This window comes from Urocitellus parryii, chromosome 7 (genome assembly GCF_045843805.1).
Source record: "Urocitellus parryii isolate mUroPar1 chromosome 7, mUroPar1.hap1, whole genome shotgun sequence".
In the NCBI taxonomy this organism is placed as follows: Eukaryota; Metazoa; Chordata; class Mammalia; order Rodentia; family Sciuridae; genus Urocitellus; species Urocitellus parryii.
Window position 1 is genome coordinate 1,011,201 of NC_135537.1, and position 20,680 is coordinate 1,031,880.

General features: G+C 59.8%; 1 protein-coding gene across 1 annotated transcript; it reads left to right on the top strand.

The window, feature by feature from the left end:
• The first annotated feature begins 2,262 nt into the window (after positions 1-2,262).
• Positions 2,263-12,669, top strand: Eppk1 (epiplakin 1). Its single transcript, XM_077800742.1, has one exon. It carries the CDS (start codon positions 2,263-2,265, stop codon positions 12,667-12,669), a length of 10,407 nt encoding a protein of 3,468 aa, XP_077656868.1.
• The last annotated feature ends 8,011 nt before the right edge of the window (positions 12,670-20,680 follow it).

Consider the following 20,680-nt stretch of genomic DNA (forward strand, 5'->3'; position numbering starts at 1 on the left):
GAGCTGGGTTCTCCCCTTGGTGGGAGGACTTGGCCCCTCCCAGTGGAGCTGCCTGGGCCTGCTCTGCCCTAGGAACCCCTCGGCAGTCCAGCAGGCTAGCCCGGCCTCCTGGGATCTTTGCCCAGAGCTCCGTTGCTTGGCTACAGCCCCCACTCCACTGGCCTGTGTCCTCCACACCCTCTCTCCTGCCCTACATTGCTCCCCCAGTGCGCCCCCCAGGAGAGCCTGAGGCTGTGCTGCTTTCTCCCCCCTGGGCTCCACTGGACCCTGCGGCCAGGCGGTGGCAGACACTGATGGCCTCACCGAGGGGTCAGCCTGGTCCTGCATCAATGTCTAAGGTTCTGAGCAGGACACCCCAGAGGACTCAGGAGCAGCATCTGTGGGAGGGAAGGGAGGAGGAGGACTGGGCCAAGGTGGTGGACTGGAGGCAGTCTCTCTAGAAGACTTGATGGCTCTCAGGGTCATCAAGGGGCTGAGCCCATCATTGGCTGCCCCAGTAAGGAAGTGACCTCAGGGAGTGCAATTCTTGAAGGGGCTGGTACTGGCTGTCTTCCCAAAGCCCTCCCTGTGCTGGGCAGCATCTGTCCACCCCACAGGTCATGTGACATCCAAGCCCGGGCTTATGGACCGGGTGGATTCTGCACTGGTGTCTGTCCCCTCCGGCCCACCTGCCCACCCACACATTCCCAGCATGATGGGGGTGTTTGGAGGGTAAAGGGGCTGTGAAGCTGACTGAGGACAGTGAGGGAGAGCTCCGGAGACACAGGAGCAGGGAGGTAGGCCTCCAGGGGATGGATGAGCCATGGGGTGCGGCCGCAGAGCCTGGAGGACACAGGTGGGCAGCAGGCATGAGGTGGGCCAGCATGGAGCAGCGCCTCCTGTAGGACCAGCTATAGGGAGGACCAAGACCACTAAGAGACAGTGTGCAGGGTGGCTGCACATGTGGATCTGGACCCAGGGCAGGCAGGACCAAGCTGCAGCTCTTAGGATCTGAGGGCAGGTTGAGCAGCGCTCTGATTTCATGGGTACAAGGAGATGGAGCAGAATCCATCACTACGGGGGCCCGGGCAGAGTCCCTGTGTACCTGTCAGGTCCAAAGTACCTGTTGAGATTGGCAGTGGAACGCATGCTGTCAGCAAGGGCTGTGCCCTGGGTGTGAGGGCAGGCAGAGGTGCCTTCCCCAGACATGTGCAGAGGGAGGCAAGGCCCGTGGGTGGCCTGGATGTCCCTCTGAGCAGAGGGACACTTTCCTCTGCCAAGCGTGTGGACCAGGAGAGGGACTGGGCATGGTTCTGAGGACACAGAAGTGGCCTGGCTCCTGGAGGTGGGGAAAGAAGGTGTGGGCCCATGGTGTGGGCCCATCAGCATATGGTGACACAGACTGGGACCCTAGGTCAGGCTGTGGGCCGGGCTGTGTCCCTCCACAGGCTCTAGGGGAGGACCCTTTCTGCCTCTCCCAGCTCCTGGTGGCTCCAGACTCTCACAGTGCGGTCTGTGGTGTTTGTTCTCTTCTAAGGACACCAGGTATTCTGGACTGGGGCCAGCCCTTTTCCAGTGTGATCTCATTTAAATTACCTCATAGAGATCCTGTTTCCCAATAAGGTCACATTCACAGGTATGTGGCTTAGGATTTTGACATATCTTTCCGGGTGATCAATTCAACCCAGCTTAGAAAGGGACAGGCCCAGGCAGAGGTAGTGGGTACAGCCCAGCAGGGGTGAAGGCCCGGCCTGTGTCTGTTGGACCCAGGGACCTTGGAGCAGGGGTAGGTGCAGCAGAGCCATAGCAGAGTTAGGGTCTGGGAGGGCTCCAAGCTCCCCACCCTGGGCCTAGGGCTGTGGTGGACACCAAGGGACAACCCACAGGAGAAAACAGAGCCCTCGGACCCTGGGAGGTGGCCTGGTAGCCAATCCGTGGTCCATGCCTTTACAGTCCACTGCTCTTCTTAGCATGCTGGGAAGCTCTTCCACTCTGCTTTGGGGAGCCTGCAGGGTCAGGCCCTTCCCCTATGGTGACGGCGAATGCTCACACCCCAAGAGAGTGAGCTACCCAGGCCCTCTGCTACCAAGATGAGGCTGCCCAGGGCTGCTCCAGCCATGTCTCTGGAGGTAGATCCAGGGCTCACCAGCTTGGGGAGGGTCTGGGATTGACCTTATGACCTTGCCTCCCCTGTCTGCCCAGATGCTCATCTCTGACTGTGTCTTTCTGTGACCGCAGGACACGTGTGACCTCAACTGGGTTCTGCAAGACCAGCTGTTTGCAATGAATGGCCAGGTCACTCCTCCTCTTGATACCCTGTTCACCAACGGTGCTGAGCAGGCCTTCATCCCCAAAAACATGAAGGCTGGGCCGGGAGCCAGTGCCCCCTCCAAGCCCCAGGCAGAGGTAGCCGCACCCTCCAGAGCGGGGAGCATTGCAGGGGTGCGTGTGGAGGCCTCGGGGCAGACGCTGAGTGTCTATGCTGCCATGAAGCGGAGCCTGCTGCCCGCAGGGCTGGGGTTGGCTCTGCTGGAGGCCCAAGCAGCCACTGGGGGCCTGGTGGACCCCGCCCAGGGCCAGCTGCTGCCCGTGTCTGAGGCCCTGCGGCAGGGCCTGGTAGGGCTGGAGCTGAAGGAAAAGCTGCTGGCTGCCGAGCGCGCGGTCGCTGGCTATCCTGACCCCTATGGGGGCGAGAAGCTGGCCCTCTTCCAGGCCATCAGGAAGGAAGTTGTCAACAGGACCCTGGGATGCCGCTGGCTGGAGGCCCAGCTGGCCACTGGGGGCCTGGTGGACCCCGTCCAGGGCATGCGAGTTGCCCCAGCACTAGCCTGCCAGAAGGGCCTCCTGGACCAGGAGACGTGGCTCAGTCTGGATGGGCAGGAGCCCAGCATGGACACCCCGGGTTTCCTTGACCCCAACACACTGGAGCCGCTGCCGTACTCCGCCCTTCTGGGCCGGTGTGTGGAGGACCCTGGCTCAGGGCTGGCCCTGCTGCCACTCAAGACCACCTTCCATACCCTGTGTGGGGCGGCCAGTGTGGCTGAGCTGCTGGAGGCCGGGGTCCTGGACCAAGAGACAGTCCAAGGCCTGCAGGAGGGCACACTGACAGAGCCCGGTGTGAGTGCTCGCCCGGAGGTGAGGCGCCACCTGGAGGGCACTGGCGGTGTGGCAGGGGTCGTCCTGCTGCCTGAAGGCCACAAGAAGGGCTTCTTCCAGGCTGCAGCCGAGCACCTGGTCCCCATGGGTGCTGTACTCCCGCTCCTGGAAGCTCAGGCTGCCACCCACACCCTGGTGGACCCAGCGACGGGCCGGCAGCTGTATGTGGACGAGGCGGTCAGGGTCGGCCTGGTGGGCCCAGAACTTTATGAGCAGCTGCTGGTGGCAGAGCAGGCCATGACTGGGTACCAGGACCCCTTTAGCAGCTCCCGCATCCCCCTCTTCCAGGCCATGAAGAAGGACTTGGTGGAAAGGTCGCTGGCCCTGCGCCTCCTAGATGCCCAGCTGGCCACGGGTGGACTGGTCTGCCCTACCCGTAGGTTCCGGCTACCTCTGGAGGCTGCCCTGCGTTTTGGCCTCCTGGATGAAGAGACTTGGCAGCACCTCTCCCAGGCCACGGGCTTCTCAGACCCCAGCACACACAGCAACCTGTCTTACGGGCAGCTGCTGGCCCTCTGTGTCACTGACCCAGAGACGGGGCTTGCCTTCCTACCTCTCCCTGGGGGACACCGTAGAGAGGTGCCCCAGGGACCCCCGTTCATTGGCCACCACACTCGGAAGGCCTTGAGTGCAGCCGTGACCTCCGTCTCTGTGGGGAGGTTCCAGGGCCGGCCCGTGTCCCTCTGGGAGCTGCTGTTCTCTGAGGCCGTCTCTGTGGAACAGAGGTCAAGGCTGGCCCAGCAGCACCAGGAAGGGACCCTCGCAGTAGAAGAGCTGGCAGCAGAGCTGAAGGCCACCATTGAGCAGGCTGAAGCCACAGCCAGGGTCACCTTTATTGGACTGAGGGACACTGTGACTCCGGGAGAGTTGCTGAAAGCGGAGATCATTGACCAGAAGCTCTATGAGCAGCTAGAACATGGGCAGACCTCAGCCCACGAGGTGGGCAGCCTGGACTCTGTGCGGAGGTACCTGCAGGGCACGGGCTGCATTGCGGGCCTGCTTCTGCCCGGTTCCCAGGAGCGCCTCAGCATCTACGAGGCCCGCAGGAAGGGACTTCTCAGGCCCGGCACTGCACTCATCCTCCTGGAGGCCCAGGCTGCCACCGGCTTCATCATCGACCCCAAAGAAAACAGAAGGCACTCTGTGGAAGAGGCACTGAGAGCTGGTGTCATCGGGCCTGATGTGTACCTGAAGCTGCTGTCCGCCGAGCGCGCCGTCACCGGCTACACCGACCCCTACTCCGGGGAGCAGATCTCGCTCTTCCAGGCCATGCAGCGCGACCTCATCGTCAGGGACCACGGCATCCGCCTGCTGGAGGCCCAGATCGCCACGGGCGGCGTCATCGACCCGGTGCACAGCCACCGCGTGCCCGTGGAGGTGGCCTACCAGCGCGGCTACTTCGATCAGATGCTGAACTTGATCCTGTTGGACCCCTCTGACGACACCAAGGGCTTCTTTGACCCCAACACCCACGAGAACCTCACCTACCTGCAGCTGCTGGAGCGCTGTGTGGAGGACCCTGAGACGGGCCTGCGCCTCCTGCCACTTAGCAGCACACGGCCTCAGCTGGTGGACGGCAGCTCCCAGAAGGACTTACAGAACCTGGTGCTTCCTGTGCAGTGTGGAAGGTTCCGGGGACAGAGGGTCTCAGCCTGGGACCTAATCAACTCCGAGTACTTCAGTGAGACCTGGAGGAGGCAGCTGCTGCAGCGCTATGGACAGCGCAAGGTCACACTGGAGCAGGTCAGGCAGCTGCTGCACAGAGAGTCAGGGAGGTGGGCAGACATCACACTGCCAGCACTGCGGGGCCGGGTCACCATCGGCCAGCTCCTGGAGGCTCAGATCATTGACCAGGACCTCCTGGAACAAGTTCTGGCAGGGGCAGTCAGCCCTGATGCCCTCTTCCACATGGCCAGCGTCCACAGGTACCTGCAGGGCTCGGGCTCAGTGGCTGGGGTGCTGCTGCAGCCCTCCCAACAGAGGCTCAGCCTTTACCAGGCCATGAAGCAGAAGCTGCTGGCGCCTGGCGTGGCCCTGACCCTGCTGGAGGCCCAGGCAGCCACGGGGGCCATCACAGACCCCAGCAGTCTGGAGACACTGTCCGTGGACGAGGCGGTGCGCAGGGGCGTGGTGGGGCCAGAGGTGTGCAGCAGGCTGCGGTGGGCCGAGGGTGCCGTCACTGGCTTCAGAGACCCCTTCTCGGGGAAGAGAGTGTCCCTGTTCCAGGCCATGAAGAAGGGCCTGGTCCCAATGGAGCAGGCTGCCCGGCTGCTGGAGGCCCAGGTGTCAACAGGAGGGGCCATTGACCCCACAGGCCACCACCACCTCCCCTTGCCTGTGGCCATCCAGCGGGGCTTCATAGACCGAGAGATGGATGTGGCCTTGTCCAGCTCTCCCAAGACCTTCCCCACGCCAGACGGCCAGGGCTTCACCAGCTATGCCCAGTTGCTGGAGAAGTGCCCCCGGGACCAGGCCTCTGGCCTCTATCTCCTGCCTCTGGCAGAAGATGCTCCTGCCATTCCCACTGACACTCAGCTGCAGGACATCCTGCAGGGCACACCAGGGAGTGAGGACGGCAAGTCCCTCTGGGACCTGCTCACCTCCTGCCACTTCACTGAGGAGCGGCGCAGAGGCCTCCTGGAGGACTTGCGGGTTGGGAAGGTCTCCGTGCCACAGCTGCAGGCCACTGTGTGCAGCTGTGTACAGGAGGCAGAGCTCCTGGCCCAGGCCCGTGTGACACTGCCAGGTCCCCGGGGTGAGGTTCCTGCCGTCTGGCTGCGGGACGCTGGCATCATCACCCAGGAGGCACTGGCCGCACTGGCTCAGGGCACAAAGTCGCCCTCTGAGGTGGCAGAGCAGCCGGCAGTGAGGGCGCACCTCTGGGGCACAGGCTGCGTGGCCGGGGTGCTGCTCCAGCCCTCTGGGACTAAAGTGAGCATCGCCCAGGCCATGAGGGATGGCCTCCTGCCCACAGGCCTAGGACAGAGACTGCTGGAGGCCCAGGTGGCCTCTGGCTCCCTTGTTGACCCACTGACCAACCAAAGATTATCGGTAGAGGATGCAGTGAAGGCCGGCCTGGTAGGCAGGGAGCTGAGTGAGCAGCTCAGCCAGGTCGAGAGGACTGTGGCCGGGTACACAGACCCCTACTCAGGGGGCTCCCTCTCTCTGTGGCAGGCCATCGAGAAGGGGCTTGAGCCTGAGAGTGAGGGCCTCCCCCTCCTGCAGGTGCAGCTGGCCACAGGGGGCCTATTAGACCCTGTTCATGGGGTGCACCTGCCTCAGGCAGCGGCCTGCAGGCTTGGCCTCCTGGACGAGCAGACGAGCCGGGCACTGACCACCACCAAGGAGGACAACAAGTTCTTCTTTGACCCTAATTCCCGGGTCAGGGTGACATATGGGCAGCTCAAGGAGCTCTGTGTGCTGGATGCTGATACCGGCTTGTGGCTGCTGCCACTCACTCAGGATGCGGTGCTTGAGGTGGACGAGCACACCACAGTGGCTCTGAGGGCCATGAAGGTGCCTGTCAGTATGGGGAGGTTCCAAGGGCGCATCGTGTCACTCTGGGACCTGCTACACTCCGAGTACATCAGTGCTGACAAGAGGCGGGAGCTGGCAGCACTCTGCCGGTCTGGGCGAGCCACAGCCCTGCGGCAGGTGGTCAGTGCGGTCACTGCCCTAGTGGAGACTGCAGAGAAGCAGTCCCCACAGGCCACCTTTAGAGGGCTCCGGAAGCAGGTGTCAGCCAGGGACCTGTTCAGGTCTCAGCTGATCAACAAGCAGACGCTAGATGAGCTGACCCAGGGTAAGAAGACGGTGCAGGAGGTGACAGAGATGGCCAGTGTGAGGCGGTCTCTGGAAGGAGGCAATTTCATTGCCGGAGTCCTCATCCAGGGCACCAAGGAGAAGATGAGCATCCCAGAGGCCCTGAGAAGGCACATCCTGCGGCCCGGCACGGCCCTGGTGCTGCTGGAGGCGCAGGCGGCCACGGGCTTCATCATAGACCCGGTGAAGAATCAGAAGCTGACCGTGGAGCAGGCATTCCAGGCAGGCATGTTTGGCAGGGAAACTTACGGGAAGCTGCTGTCCGCCGAGCGCGCCGTCACCGGCTACACCGACCCCTACTCCGGGGAGCAGATCTCGCTCTTCCAGGCCATGCAGCGCGACCTCATCGTCAGGGACCACGGCATCCGCCTGCTGGAGGCCCAGATCGCCACGGGCGGCGTCATCGACCCGGTGCACAGCCACCGCGTGCCCGTGGAGGTGGCCTACCAGCGAGGCTACTTTGACGAGGAGATGAGCCGCGTGCTGGCGGACCCGAGCGACGACACCAAGGGCTTCTTCGACCCCAACACCCACGAGAACCTCACCTACATGCAGCTGCTGGAGCGCTGCGTGGAGGACCCCGAGACGGGCCTGTACATGTTGCAAATCGTAAAGAAAGGAGAACCCTATGCCTACATCGACGAGGCCACGAAGCAAGCTCTGCGGTCCACAACTGTGAACATGCACGTGGGGAGGTTTGCCGGTCGGACTGTGTCTGTCTGGGACCTGCTCTCCTCGCAGTACTTCAGCGAGAAACGGAAAAGAGAGCTTGTGTGGGAGTACAGAGAGCAGAAGGTGGGACTAGAGGAACTGGTGGAGGTCATCAGAACCACCATCAAGGAAACAGAGGAGCAAAACCAAGACATCAGATTGGCAGCCATCCACGGGGACACGACAGCCGCAGAACTGTTCAACTCTGGGGTCATCGATAAGGAGACCCTGGATGCACTTCACAAGGAGGACAGTGGACACCAGGACCTGCAGCAGCTGGAGTGTGTGCGTGTGTGCCTGGAGGGCAGTGGCTGCATTGCTGGGGTGACTGTACCCTCCACCCAGGAGGTCATGGGCTTCCACGAGGCCTGCAGGAAGGAGCACATCCCTGCGGGGTTCGCAGCCCAGATGCTGGAGGCACAGGCAGCCACTGGGTTCATGTGGGACCCTCGCACTCATCAGAAGCTGCCAGTGGACGAGGCCCTGGCAGCTGGCCTGGTGGACGAGGAGCTTCGGGAACAGCTGCACAGGGCTGAGAAAGCCGCCAAGGGCCACAGAGACCCAGCCACCGGGGAGACCCTACCACTGTTCCAGGCCATGAAAAAGAAGTTGGTCGGAAGGGAGGAGGCACTAAGGCTGCTGGAGGTGCAGGTGGCCACAGGGGGCATTGTGGACCCACAGCACCACCACCGAATCCCCCTGGACATGGCCTGCAGGCGGGGCTGCCTAGATGAGGAAACGAAAATGCTCATCTTGGATCAGAAGCACATGAGGAGAAGGTTCCTGGACCCCAACACGCAGGAGAAGGTCACATACCAAGAGCTGCAGGACAGGTGCAAGAGGGACGAAAGGTCAGGATGTGCCCTATTCCCAGTGGTCAAGGACACAAAGGACTCAGAGTATGTGGATGAGGCCACCAAAAGGGCACTGGAAGCACAGCAGGTAGAAATAACAGTGGGAAGGTACAGAGGCCAGCGGCCGTCAGTATGGGAGCTCCTGAACTCAGAGTACGTGACTCGAGAGAAGAAGCTGGAGCTGGTCAAGGCCTACCGCCAGGACACTGCAGGAGCCCTGGAGAAAGTGGTACAAAAAATTCTGCAAATAATTGCAGAAAAAGAAAAGAAGAGCAAACCAATGTGGTTCAGGGGTTTCCGAAAGCAGATCACAGCAGCCGAGCTGCACAGCTCAGGTATCATAAACAGACAGACCCTGGAGGATCTGGAAGAGGGCCGACGGACAGTGCAGCAGGTACAAGCAGGGGAGGATGTCCAGCGATACCTGGGGGACACTAGCTGCATCGCGGGCGTGCTGGTGCCCGCCAGGGGCGAGCCCGGCCGCCAGGAGAAGATGAGCATCTACGAGGCCATGTGGAAGGGCGTGCTGCGGCCCGGCACGGCCCTGGTGCTGCTGGAGGCGCAGGCGGCCACCGGCTTCGTCATCGACCCGGTGCACGACCGCAGGCTGTCTGTGGAGGAGGCCGTGGCCGCCGGCGTGGTGGGCGGCGAGATCCGGGAGAAGCTGCTGTCCGCCGAGCGCGCCGTCACCGGCTACACCGACCCCTACTCCGGGGAGCAGATCTCGCTCTTCCAGGCCATGCAGCGCGACCTCATCGTCAGGGACCACGGCATCCGCCTGCTGGAGGCCCAGATCGCCACGGGCGGCGTCATCGACCCGGTGCACAGCCACCGCGTGCCCGTGGAGGTGGCCTACCAGCGAGGCTACTTTGACGAGGAGATGAGCCGCGTGCTGGCGGACCCGAGCGACGACACCAAGGGCTTCTTCGACCCCAACACCCACGAGAACCTCACCTACATGCAGCTGCTGCGGCGCTGCGTGCGCGACCCCGACACCGGGCTCTACATGCTGCAGCTGGCGGGCCAGGACTCCGCGGTGCACCAGCTGAGCGAGGAGCTGCGCGGGGCCCTGCGCGACGCCCGCGTGACGCCTCGCTGGGGCGCCTTCCAGGGCCAGAGCGTCTCGGTCTGGGAGCTCCTCTTCTACCGCGAGGTGCCCGAGCGCCGGCGCCAGGACCTGCTGCGCCGGTACCGCGCGGGCACGCTGACTGCCCGGGACGTGGGCTCGGCCCTGTCCTCGCTGCTGGCCGAGGCCGAGGACCGCAGCCCGCGCGCCGACCCTCGGGGGGCCCTGCGTGCGGCCACCATGGAGGTCAAGGTGGGGCGCCTGCGGGGGCGCGCGGTGCCGGTGTGGGACGTGCTGACGTCCGGCTACGTGAGCGGGGCCATCCGCGAGGAGCTGCTGGCCCAGTTCGGCTCGGGGTCTCTGGCCCTGCCCGCGCTGACGCGCAGGCTGACCACCATCATCGAGGAGGCGGAGGAGGCCCACGGGGACCCGCCCCGGCCCGGGGAGACCTCGCCCGGCCAGCCGGAGCCAGGGCGGCCAGGGCGCTCCCGAGGCGAGGATGAGCAGGCCCAGGGCGAGGCCGAGGCCGAGGCCACCCGCCGCCGCCGCCTCCAGGAGCAAGAGCAGGCCCTGCGCGCCGCCACCATGGAGGTGCCCTCCGGGCGGTTCCGGGGCCAGCCGGTGTCCGTGTGGGATGTCCTCTTCTCCTCCTACCTGGAAGAGGCCCGGCGAGAGGAGCTCCTGGCCCAGCACGCGGCAGGCACCCTGGGGCTGGCCGACCTGGTGGCCATCCTCCTGCAGGTGGTGGAGGAGACCGAGGAGCGGCTCAGCAAGGTGTCCTTCCGAGGCCTGAGGCGCCAGGTGTCCGCGACCGAGCTGCACACGTCCGGGATCCTGGGCCCCGAGACCCTGCGGGACCTGGCCCAGGGCACCAAGACCCTGCAGGAGGTGACCGAGATGGACTCCGTCAAGCGCTACCTGGAGGGCACTAGCTGCATCGCGGGCGTGCTGGTGCCCGCCAGGGGCGAGCCCGGCCGCCAGGAGAAGATGAGCATCTACGAGGCCATGTGGAAGGGCGTGCTGCGGCCCGGCACGGCCCTGGTGCTGCTGGAGGCGCAGGCGGCCACCGGCTTCGTCATCGACCCGGTGCACGACCGCAGGCTGTCTGTGGAGGAGGCCGTGGCCGCCGGCGTGGTGGGCGGCGAGATCCGGGAGAAGCTGCTGTCCGCCGAGCGCGCCGTCACCGGCTACACCGACCCCTACTCCGGGGAGCAGATCTCGCTCTTCCAGGCCATGCAGCGCGACCTCATCGTCAGGGACCACGGCATCCGCCTGCTGGAGGCCCAGATCGCCACGGGCGGCGTCATCGACCCGGTGCACAGCCACCGCGTGCCCGTGGAGGTGGCCTACCAGCGAGGCTACTTTGACGAGGAGATGAGCCGCGTGCTGGCGGACCCGAGCGACGACACCAAGGGCTTCTTCGACCCCAACACCCACGAGAACCTCACCTACATGCAGCTGCTGCGGCGCTGCGTGCGCGACCCCGACACCGGGCTCTACATGCTGCAGCTGGCGGGCCAGGACTCCGCGGTGCACCAGCTGAGCGAGGAGCTGCGCGGGGCCCTGCGCGACGCCCGCGTGACGCCTCGCTGGGGCGCCTTCCAGGGCCAGAGCGTCTCGGTCTGGGAGCTCCTCTTCTACCGCGAGGTGCCCGAGCGCCGGCGCCAGGACCTGCTGCGCCGGTACCGCGCGGGCACGCTGACTGCCCGGGACGTGGGCTCGGCCCTGTCCTCGCTGCTGGCCGAGGCCGAGGACCGCAGCCCGCGCGCCGACCCTCGGGGGGCCCTGCGTGCGGCCACCATGGAGGTCAAGGTGGGGCGCCTGCGGGGGCGCGCGGTGCCGGTGTGGGACGTGCTGACGTCCGGCTACGTGAGCGGGGCCATCCGCGAGGAGCTGCTGGCCCAGTTCGGCTCGGGGTCTCTGGCCCTGCCCGCGCTGACGCGCAGGCTGACCACCATCATCGAGGAGGCGGAGGAGGCCCACGGGGACCCGCCCCGGCCCGGGGAGACCTCGCCCGGCCAGCCGGAGCCAGGGCGGCCAGGGCGCTCCCGAGGCGAGGATGAGCAGGCCCAGGGCGAGGCCGAGGCCGAGGCCACCCGCCGCCGCCGCCTCCAGGAGCAAGAGCAGGCCCTGCGCGCCGCCACCATGGAGGTGCCCTCCGGGCGGTTCCGGGGCCAGCCGGTGTCCGTGTGGGATGTCCTCTTCTCCTCCTACCTGGAAGAGGCCCGGCGAGAGGAGCTCCTGGCCCAGCACGCGGCAGGCACCCTGGGGCTGGCCGACCTGGTGGCCATCCTCCTGCAGGTGGTGGAGGAGACCGAGGAGCGGCTCAGCAAGGTGTCCTTCCGAGGCCTGAGGCGCCAGGTGTCCGCGACCGAGCTGCACACGTCCGGGATCCTGGGCCCCGAGACCCTGCGGGACCTGGCCCAGGGCACCAAGACCCTGCAGGAGGTGACCGAGATGGACTCCGTCAAGCGCTACCTGGAGGGCACTAGCTGCATCGCGGGCGTGCTGGTGCCCGCCAGGGGCGAGCCCGGCCGCCAGGAGAAGATGAGCATCTACGAGGCCATGTGGAAGGGCGTGCTGCGGCCCGGCACGGCCCTGGTGCTGCTGGAGGCGCAGGCGGCCACCGGCTTCGTCATCGACCCGGTGCACGACCGCAGGCTGTCTGTGGAGGAGGCCGTGGCCGCCGGCGTGGTGGGCGGCGAGATCCGGGAGAAGCTGCTGTCCGCCGAGCGCGCCGTCACCGGCTACACCGACCCCTACTCCGGGGAGCAGATCTCGCTCTTCCAGGCCATGCAGCGCGACCTCATCGTCAGGGACCACGGCATCCGCCTGCTGGAGGCCCAGATCGCCACGGGCGGCGTCATCGACCCGGTGCACAGCCACCGCGTGCCCGTGGAGGTGGCCTACCAGCGAGGCTACTTTGACGAGGAGATGAGCCGCGTGCTGGCGGACCCGAGCGACGACACCAAGGGCTTCTTCGACCCCAACACCCACGAGAACCTCACCTACATGCAGCTGCTGCAACGGGCCACTGTGGACCCTGAAACTGGTCTCTTGTTTCTCCTAGTATCTAATTAATGTTTAACAGATTTGTTTTTGTCCCTTTCTGAATATTTCTTAGGACTTAAAGTAATTGTTTGCTTTTGCCTCTGATTGTTTCATTTTTTTTTTAACTTGACATCCTTTTCCTGGCCAGTCTTTTCTCCTATGTGTTTATGCCTTCTTTGTTTTCTAATTTTGTGTCCATTCATTTGCTTTTCGGTCTCTTTTCTGATTTATGGCATTATTTCTGACAATTTCTCATTCATTCCCTTGTGCCCCTCAGTGTTTTTTAGTTGCCTGAGTCTTTGTTTGTAATCCTCCCTTCTTTAGCTGCTTCAGGTCGAGTGGAGGTGGGGATTTTTTGGCTCTCTGTGTACACACTGAAGTACTCCTGCTGATTTGCTGTAGTCCATTTGTTAGTCCTCTACACTGCTTTCAATCAACTGGATGTTTTGCTTGATGTCATTCCCATCCTGTAACATCTCAGATAAGTGTCTGTGGTTGGTGGAGGTCCTGGTGCGTGGCCTTTCCATCTCACTGTGGTAGACCGTGGATACCAACTTACTTTGATCTCCCAGCCCAGCTTGCTGGTTCCACCAAAGTACAACTAGTGACCTGCTTGGATCTGGAGCATTCCCGGGAGTATAATTTGCAAGGGAATGTTTATGTATGGAGAAGTTTCATGTTTGTTTGTTTTTTTACTATTATTAAATAACAGAAGTTTATTTCAGCTCATATTTCTGAAGGTCAAGGTTGAGAGGCTGCATCCTTATTGCTGGTGGAGTGGTGAGATGGCATAGGACACCATACAGTGAGAGGTTGAGAGCAAGAACTCTTTTTTTCCCCCTTAATATTTTCTAGTTGTAGTTGGGCACTTTATTTTGTTTATTTATTTGTATATGGTGCTGAGGTTCGGACCCAGTTCCTCACACAGTCAAGGAAGCCCTCTACCGCTGAGCCACAACCCCAGCCTCAAGAACTCTTGTTTTCATTTCAGAATTTTGAAGGTTCATCCATAGAACTTTATGCCTGTAATATAGAGATTAAATAAGAAAATAAGCAATCTCAAATCCAGGCTAGTGTGTAGCACTGTTGCATGGTGGTCACCAGCTGCTATTGGATGGTTCTCTTGGAAACACACGCAGATCCAGTTGTTCAAAAAAGAGCCACAACTGTGGGAGCCAGGGGTGGAGAAGGTCGACCTCAGTCTCCCCTGCACTCAGCACATGGAACAGGAGAGCCTGTGCTGCCTCTTCTCCTGCAGAGGACAGGAGCACACCGTCTGGCAGGTTTCTACGTGTGGTTTCCTTGTGCTTTTCCCATCTGGAATTTGCTCAAGTTTGATTGCATGGAATTTGTATCCTTCACCAAATTTAGAGTTTTCAGGCATTATTTCTTCAAAACCTTTCCCCTAGTCATATCTTTTCTTCTTCTAGAACTTCAAATACACAGATGTTAGTTGTCTTGATGTCTCACAACATCAGAGACAAGGTCACTGTATCTTTTTTTTCAAATTTTTTTCTGTGACATGTCTCGGGTTGGATAATTTTTCATATTCTATTTCTAGTTTGCTGAGTCTGTCCTCTGTGAATGCCATCTTCTTGTTGAGCTGAGTGGTGAACTTTCTATTTTAAGCACTATGTTTTTCACTCCAAACATTTTCATGTAGTTTCTTCATAAAATATTTCTATTTCTCTGCTGAGTCATCTGTCTTCTCACTCATTTCTAGAGTGTTTTCTTTCTCTTCTGGAGCATGGTGAGAATCTGTGCTGTGTTTTCCAATGTATGGGCCATGGTGATTCTGGTGATTGTTGATGGACTTTGCTTTAGAGACTTGCCTATCTTTTCAGACCTTGGGATGCTGAGTCCTTTGTGATTGACCATCTTGATTTGTTATGATTCATAATCTGATGTGGGCTCTTAAAATCCTCCTAAGAACATGAGCTTTCTGTTTGGGTTGGCTCTTGTCATGGTCAGGTTCAAACTGCAAGTCTTGTCCACCTTCTGTTGTTGGTGGTCTCAGCTCAGTGCCAGTCCTGTCTTCAAAGCTTTTGCTGTGATATGTGGGGTTTGCTCAGCTTAGGAGTGAGCCCCAGGTTTGGGTGGGGTCTGTGTGCTGAGCACAGGCCCCTCTTCCAGCTGTCGGCCTTTTCCTTCCCTCACGGGCTGGCTCTCCAGTCAGAAAGCCAGGGCCTCTCCATGTTTTCATTCCCTGCTCTGGAAGGCAGTTCCAAACAACCAGGGTCCTGTTGAGGACGAGGAGGCCAGAAAAGAAGAAGGGGAAGAGGAACGGGCTCTGCAAACACATGCTGTGGCCCCCAAGGCTGTGCTGGGCTCCTGTCCACAGAGCTGGAGCTTTCAAGGCTTTTGGGTGCCCATAATGCCACCTGCACCGACACCCCAGGGTTTCATTGCTGTAACCAAAATACAGGACAAGAAAAACTTAGAGAGGAAACATTTTGGGCTCCTGGTTTCAGTGGCCTCAGTCCATGGTTGGCCAACTCTGTTGCTCTGAGCCTAGGTGAGGCAGACATCATGGCAGAAGGACATCATGGAGGACAGTTTCTCAGCTTGTGGCAGCCAGGAACCCAAGAGAGAGAGCAAATGAGGATCCGGAACCAGATACAGTCCCCAAGGGCACATCCCCCAGTGACTTCCTTCAGCCATGCCCCACCTGCCTACAGTACCATCCAATCACCCACAGAAATCATCCATCCAATGGATGAACCCACTGACGAGGTTACAGCCTCCGTTATCTAATCTTGTCCCTTCTGAATGTTCCTGCATCTAACCTATAAGTCCTGTGAGGGAAATTTTTGGATCCCAACCATAACAACCCACAACTCTAGCATGCAAAGCAAAAGAGCAAGTCTCTCAGGATGCTGGCTCTCCTTGCTCTCTGTGTGGAGACTGCCCTGCTTTGGATCAAAGCCATAGAGAGCAGATGAAGGGTCAGCCACAGGCTCGTCGAGCCGGTCATTCTTTAAGTTTTGATACTCCAGTCCAGCCGCCACTGAGGGCTTTCCAGTTCAGAGTAGCTGTCCGTATTCTTCCAGAGACTTGCTGTGCCTGTTCTGAGTTGGGGGAGGTTGATGGGCCCAGGTTCCCCAGGATGGGACTGGGAACTCACCAGCACCTGACGCCAAGCTGCGTCTTCACACAGCAGTCTGTGTGGGTCGTGAGGGTGCCCGCGGCACCCAGACTGTGACAGCAGGACGGGGAGATGTTTTTCTGACACCGGGTCACCGTGGGATGACCTGGGGTGCTGTGCTGCCATGGCCCCCTCTGCTGGCTGTGTGGACAACTTCTGAATGGCAAATGGGTGATGTTTCCTGGGCTGTCGACCAGGAGTGGGATGGTGGTCAGGTCCTTGTGTTCATCTGAAGGGGATGGAGAACACCAGACACAGGGTTGGAGAGCCGAAAGGCATAGCAGGCCAGGCAGGAAGCAGCCATACCGCAGTGAGCATGTGCGGCCAGCATGGCCGGGAAGGACACCAGGCCACACTCAGGTGCACCCTTTAGTCCCCACACTTACTGATCAAGCCAGAATGGATCTGAGACCTCTGGGCTCCCTTGACAAAATTTCCATCCTGAACTCCACATCCAAAGGAGTCCTGGGTAAAGGGGAAGGTCGAGGCCGCAGGACCACACTGCTGTATCCAGACCTGACTCCACCCCTTGAGGCCACACTCTGGTCCGTCACATGATTTGTTGATGTCTCAGTTTCCTTTTATGTCAAATGGCACAACAGGGGCACTTGTCTTGTAAGTGTTGTTAGTACAGACGAAATCATGCATGTAAAGCCCTTTGGAAGTATTCCAGAAATGTCCCTGGTACCTGGGAGCAGCAGGATGTTGTTGGTTGTTATTTTTAGCATCCACATGGCTTTTTTCTTCCTATTTGAATGCCAGACCACCCCATCCAGGCAGGCCAAGGCATCCTTCTAGCTCGAAGTGAATCATCATAGCTGTAGAAAGAACCCAAGAAAAACACACCAGCCCACTTGGAGAGGTTTAGGTCTAGAGCAGATGTCGTGGCCAGGCAGCTGACCTGGGGGGCTGTGAGAGCCCCAGGCCCCACTGCAGGCCAGTGTGGCTTCTGCTCCAGCCCTCTAAGCCTTCAGCATCTACTGCTTTTCTTCTGGGGATAGAGTCTGGGGGGTCTGGCACCTGGTTTGCCTTTTCATCCCCTGCTCCAGGGCCACAAGGGGTGGTTTCATAAGTCCCCTAGCAGGTGGGGACTCCGAGGGCAGGGCAGCACGGTGCCCACAGGATCAGAGGGAGCATGTCTTCCTGCCATGCTGAGCCCCTGGAGTTCCCCGGTCACGCAGAAGCTGGCTGAGTGAGCCTGCATCCCACACATGGGCGGCAGGCCACACCAGGGCAGAGGATCAGGTCAGCAGGAAGCTCCCCGAGCCATAGGCAGTCCACACCTGGGGCAACTTTGGCCACCATGGCCAGCGGACACAGCGCTTCACTCTGGACCATGAGGAAGCAAGGGCTTCAGGGATGTCAGGCCACCTGGGATCCCCCAAAGGCCTGAAGCACCAGAGAGTCTCCCACTTTAAAAAAGATCCCAAGGGCTTCATCCAGGGAGTAAAGCAACCCTCACCCAGACATGCACCTGCTCGGTGGTCTATGTGGCCTGAAGTCTTCACCAGGTGACACTGACAACGTCACAAGTGGACAAGATACTCTGAAAGAAGATGCCCCACGTGGCACCTACAGTTCATTCCTATGAATACTTCTCAGAGTAGAGCCAGCTGGCGCAGTGGTAGTACCTAGCTAGTGAGGAGGCTGAGATGGGAGGTGCTTGAGCCCCCAAGTTCAAAGCCAGCCTAGGGAGCACTGTGAGATCCCCCACCTCAAAACAAAATTAAGTACTACCCTGCACATAATCAGAGAAACCAGGGCACACCCGAGACAGCTCCACAGAAGAACCACCAGAACCGATTAGCAAGCTGTAAGGCAGACCCACAGCCACCCTGATCGCTGTGGCCACCAGGCCAAGTAGTTCTGAAATGTTGCCAGGGAGCTGAAACCCACACTAGGAGAGATCCTAGACCTGCAGACAGCACAGCAGGCTTAGGAACTCAGTAGGCAGGTCTGACCAGCACGTCAGAAAAGCCGCTGGGCCAGTGGGTAAACCCTGGCAGTGCAGGTGGTATCGTGGAGAGCAGGGTCCTGGGAGACAGGGCAGGAGGAAGGCCAGAGGCCAGCAATCAGCAAGACAGACTCCTTGAAGGAAGGGAGCTAGGAAGTGCACAGAGAAGTCACTGGGAAGGACGGTGGCATGGAATTTTGCCAGACCCGATCAAAGACATTAATGTCCGCGTTCGAGTCCCCAATCCCTAGCCATGTCACAGTGAAACCACAGACTCCCAGGGGCCAAGAGAAGGTGTTAAAGGCAGTCAGAAGTCAGGTTGCCTTGGAGGAGCAAGAGGTGGGCTGACAGAGAGTGGGGCTCCCCACCGCAGCTGGAAATGAGATGGAGGAGGCTCCCAGGCACCCAAGGGCCGGGCTTCCCTCCCCACACCTCCAGACCCAGATCCTGGAAAGGGAAGCTGCGAATACCGAGCACCTGAGAGGCCTGACCCCAACCTGGAGACAGCAAGCATCACCGACAGGGGCCTGAGAGGACCTGGGCCACAGCTGGCTTCTGTCCCCACTAGTCTGTAGGGAGGCCTGCGGGTAAAGCTACAGAACGCCACAGGAGTCTTTCTTTTCCTATGGGCCACGATTATCACAAGGTACAGAAAGAAGAGAGTGAAGAAGGGGGCTGGTGGAGATATGGGGCAGGGAGGCCACCTGGGCCTGCCTGCAGGGGACACAGAACAACCTCTCAGGCGCTGGCTCACAGCTGTCCTCACCCAACACCCTGGGTGCTCTCAGATCCTGTGGTCTCTTCTTCTTTATTCCACGGGTGGTCTCAGAACATGCCACATGCTCCCATGGGCCTTTCCAGAGAGTCCCACAAGGTGGCTCTATACTCTCTGGAGAAGTGGGTCGGGGGTCTGGTCCAGAGGGTAATTATGCCTTTCACAGATATTTGTTTTCTTATACTCCTCCAGAAGCATGATCTGCCCTGTGGTATAAACAGACATTGTGGGCCCTGAGAGCCCTGCCTGATAGCTAGGTGGGAGCTGAGACACAGGCAGGGCACGCTGGGCATCTGGTCCACGCCTGGCCCAGGAATTGCTGCAGCCATTGACTTAAGCATGATTTTTCCTTTTATTTCTTTAAAAGTAGCAAATACTTGAATTTTCAAGGGATAGAATTCAGCCCTTAACAGTTACTAAAAAAAAAAATATGTTCCTGATCTTTGGAATATTATTGTGAGAAATCAGTAGGTTCTATGTCCCTGTATCCAAGTCCAGTCTGCACTCCTAAGCAGGGACTGTGCCTGGGTGTGGAACCTGGAGGTCAGGCCACAGGGCAGACAGAAGGAGAGGCCTCCTGATGATCCACCGACCACTGCTTTCTTCCACTCTGGGATTCCTGGCATCTAGGAGACCTGCTCAAGCCCAGAGAGTCAGGGAACCTTGCACCTTCAGAGGGAAAGAGAGAAGCAGGAGTGCAGAGAGCAGGTCTTTTCCATGCCCTACAGGAGGGGACCGTAAGAAAACCCCAAAGGGGCCACCAGATCTGCAGGATGGAGGAAGAGGAGGAGGTAAGCAGAGAATAGAAGTGGAGGTAGGGGCAGGAGAGTGGTCCGGATCTGGAGCACTGAGGAAGGTCAGCAAGGACATACTTCACCACACCTCTATGAGCTGGTGGCACAGGACCACTGTGGTCACAAGGACAAATGGTTGAGAAGCATGGGTGTGGTTCATCCCTGCATACAGATTGTACTGTGTTATTGTTCTTCCCGCAGAGGGCACAATTGGAGCTTTATCATCTAGGGCTGTCATAGCAAAGCATTACAAATGGCAGCTTGAAACAATGCAGACTTCTTTTCTCCCAGCTCTGGAGGGGATACCACAACCCAGGTGGCAGCAGGGCTGGTCCCTTCTGGAGGCTCTGAGGATGGGTTGGCTCCAGACCCCCTCCAAACTTGAGGCTCTGACAATCCAGGCAATCCTTGGCCTTGGCCTGACCCAAACCCCTTTCTCTGCTCCTCCTTGCCTGGCCGTCTCCCGGTACCTCTGCCTGGGCCCACCCTTCCTTTCCCTTGTAAGGATGCCACACCCTGGAGCCAGGATCTCCCTAGGTCTAGAAGGACCTCATCTCAAGATTCTAAACTTACTATCATCCACCCAGACCCTTCTCCCGGAGGAGGACTTGTTTCCAGGTACCAGGGTTAGGACGCACATAGAGCACCTGCATCTGGTTAAGGGGCAGAGAAATGGAAGGAAATTCATTGAGATCCGGCTCACTGTTGCCCCCTAGGGAGCTCCCTTGGACCACCAACCTAACCCTGCACCCCTGCCCACCCACACGTCTAGGGGACCCACTTGCCAGAGCCCACTGTGCACTAAAGCAATATCCTTAGCACAACAGAAAGAATAGACACCCTGCCCTCCTGGAGACTGTGTCCCAGCAGGGACCCAGAGAATGAAGCAGAGGTGACAAAACACAGGCACTCCAAGCTGAGCACCATGGGAAGGGCCCAGCAAAGCAGGTACAGGGTGGGGATGTGATGCTGGGCTGGGTGATCAGCATAGGCCTGTCTGAAAGGTGGCATTTGAGTCAAGACCTGAAGAAGTGGACTTGGAGGATCTCTGGGAGGAGGATTTCAGGCAGAGGGCATAACCAGGGCAACAACCCTGGACAGACTGGCCTGTTGTGTCAATAACCTGTGTGGGGCCAGGGGGCCTGGAGTGGGCTCAGCCAGAGAGGGCAGGAGAAATGAGACCAGGGGTCAGGGTCAACTGTGGGGGCCTTCATGGTCAGGACTTGGGCCTCATAGCATGTAAGAAATGGACCACTGGGATGGCCCCAGCACCACCCTCCATGGTCCAGTAATCCACTAGAAGGACTCCCAGGAGTTTGAAAGTTTTTATAATCACAGATGCAATGTATTACAGCAAAGGCTACCTATGAAAA

Excerpts from the sequence above, each read along its gene's own strand:
- Eppk1 (XM_077800742.1), top strand. The coding sequence starts at position 2,263 with ATGAATGGCCAGGTCACTCCTCCTCTTGATACCCTGTTCACCAACGGT.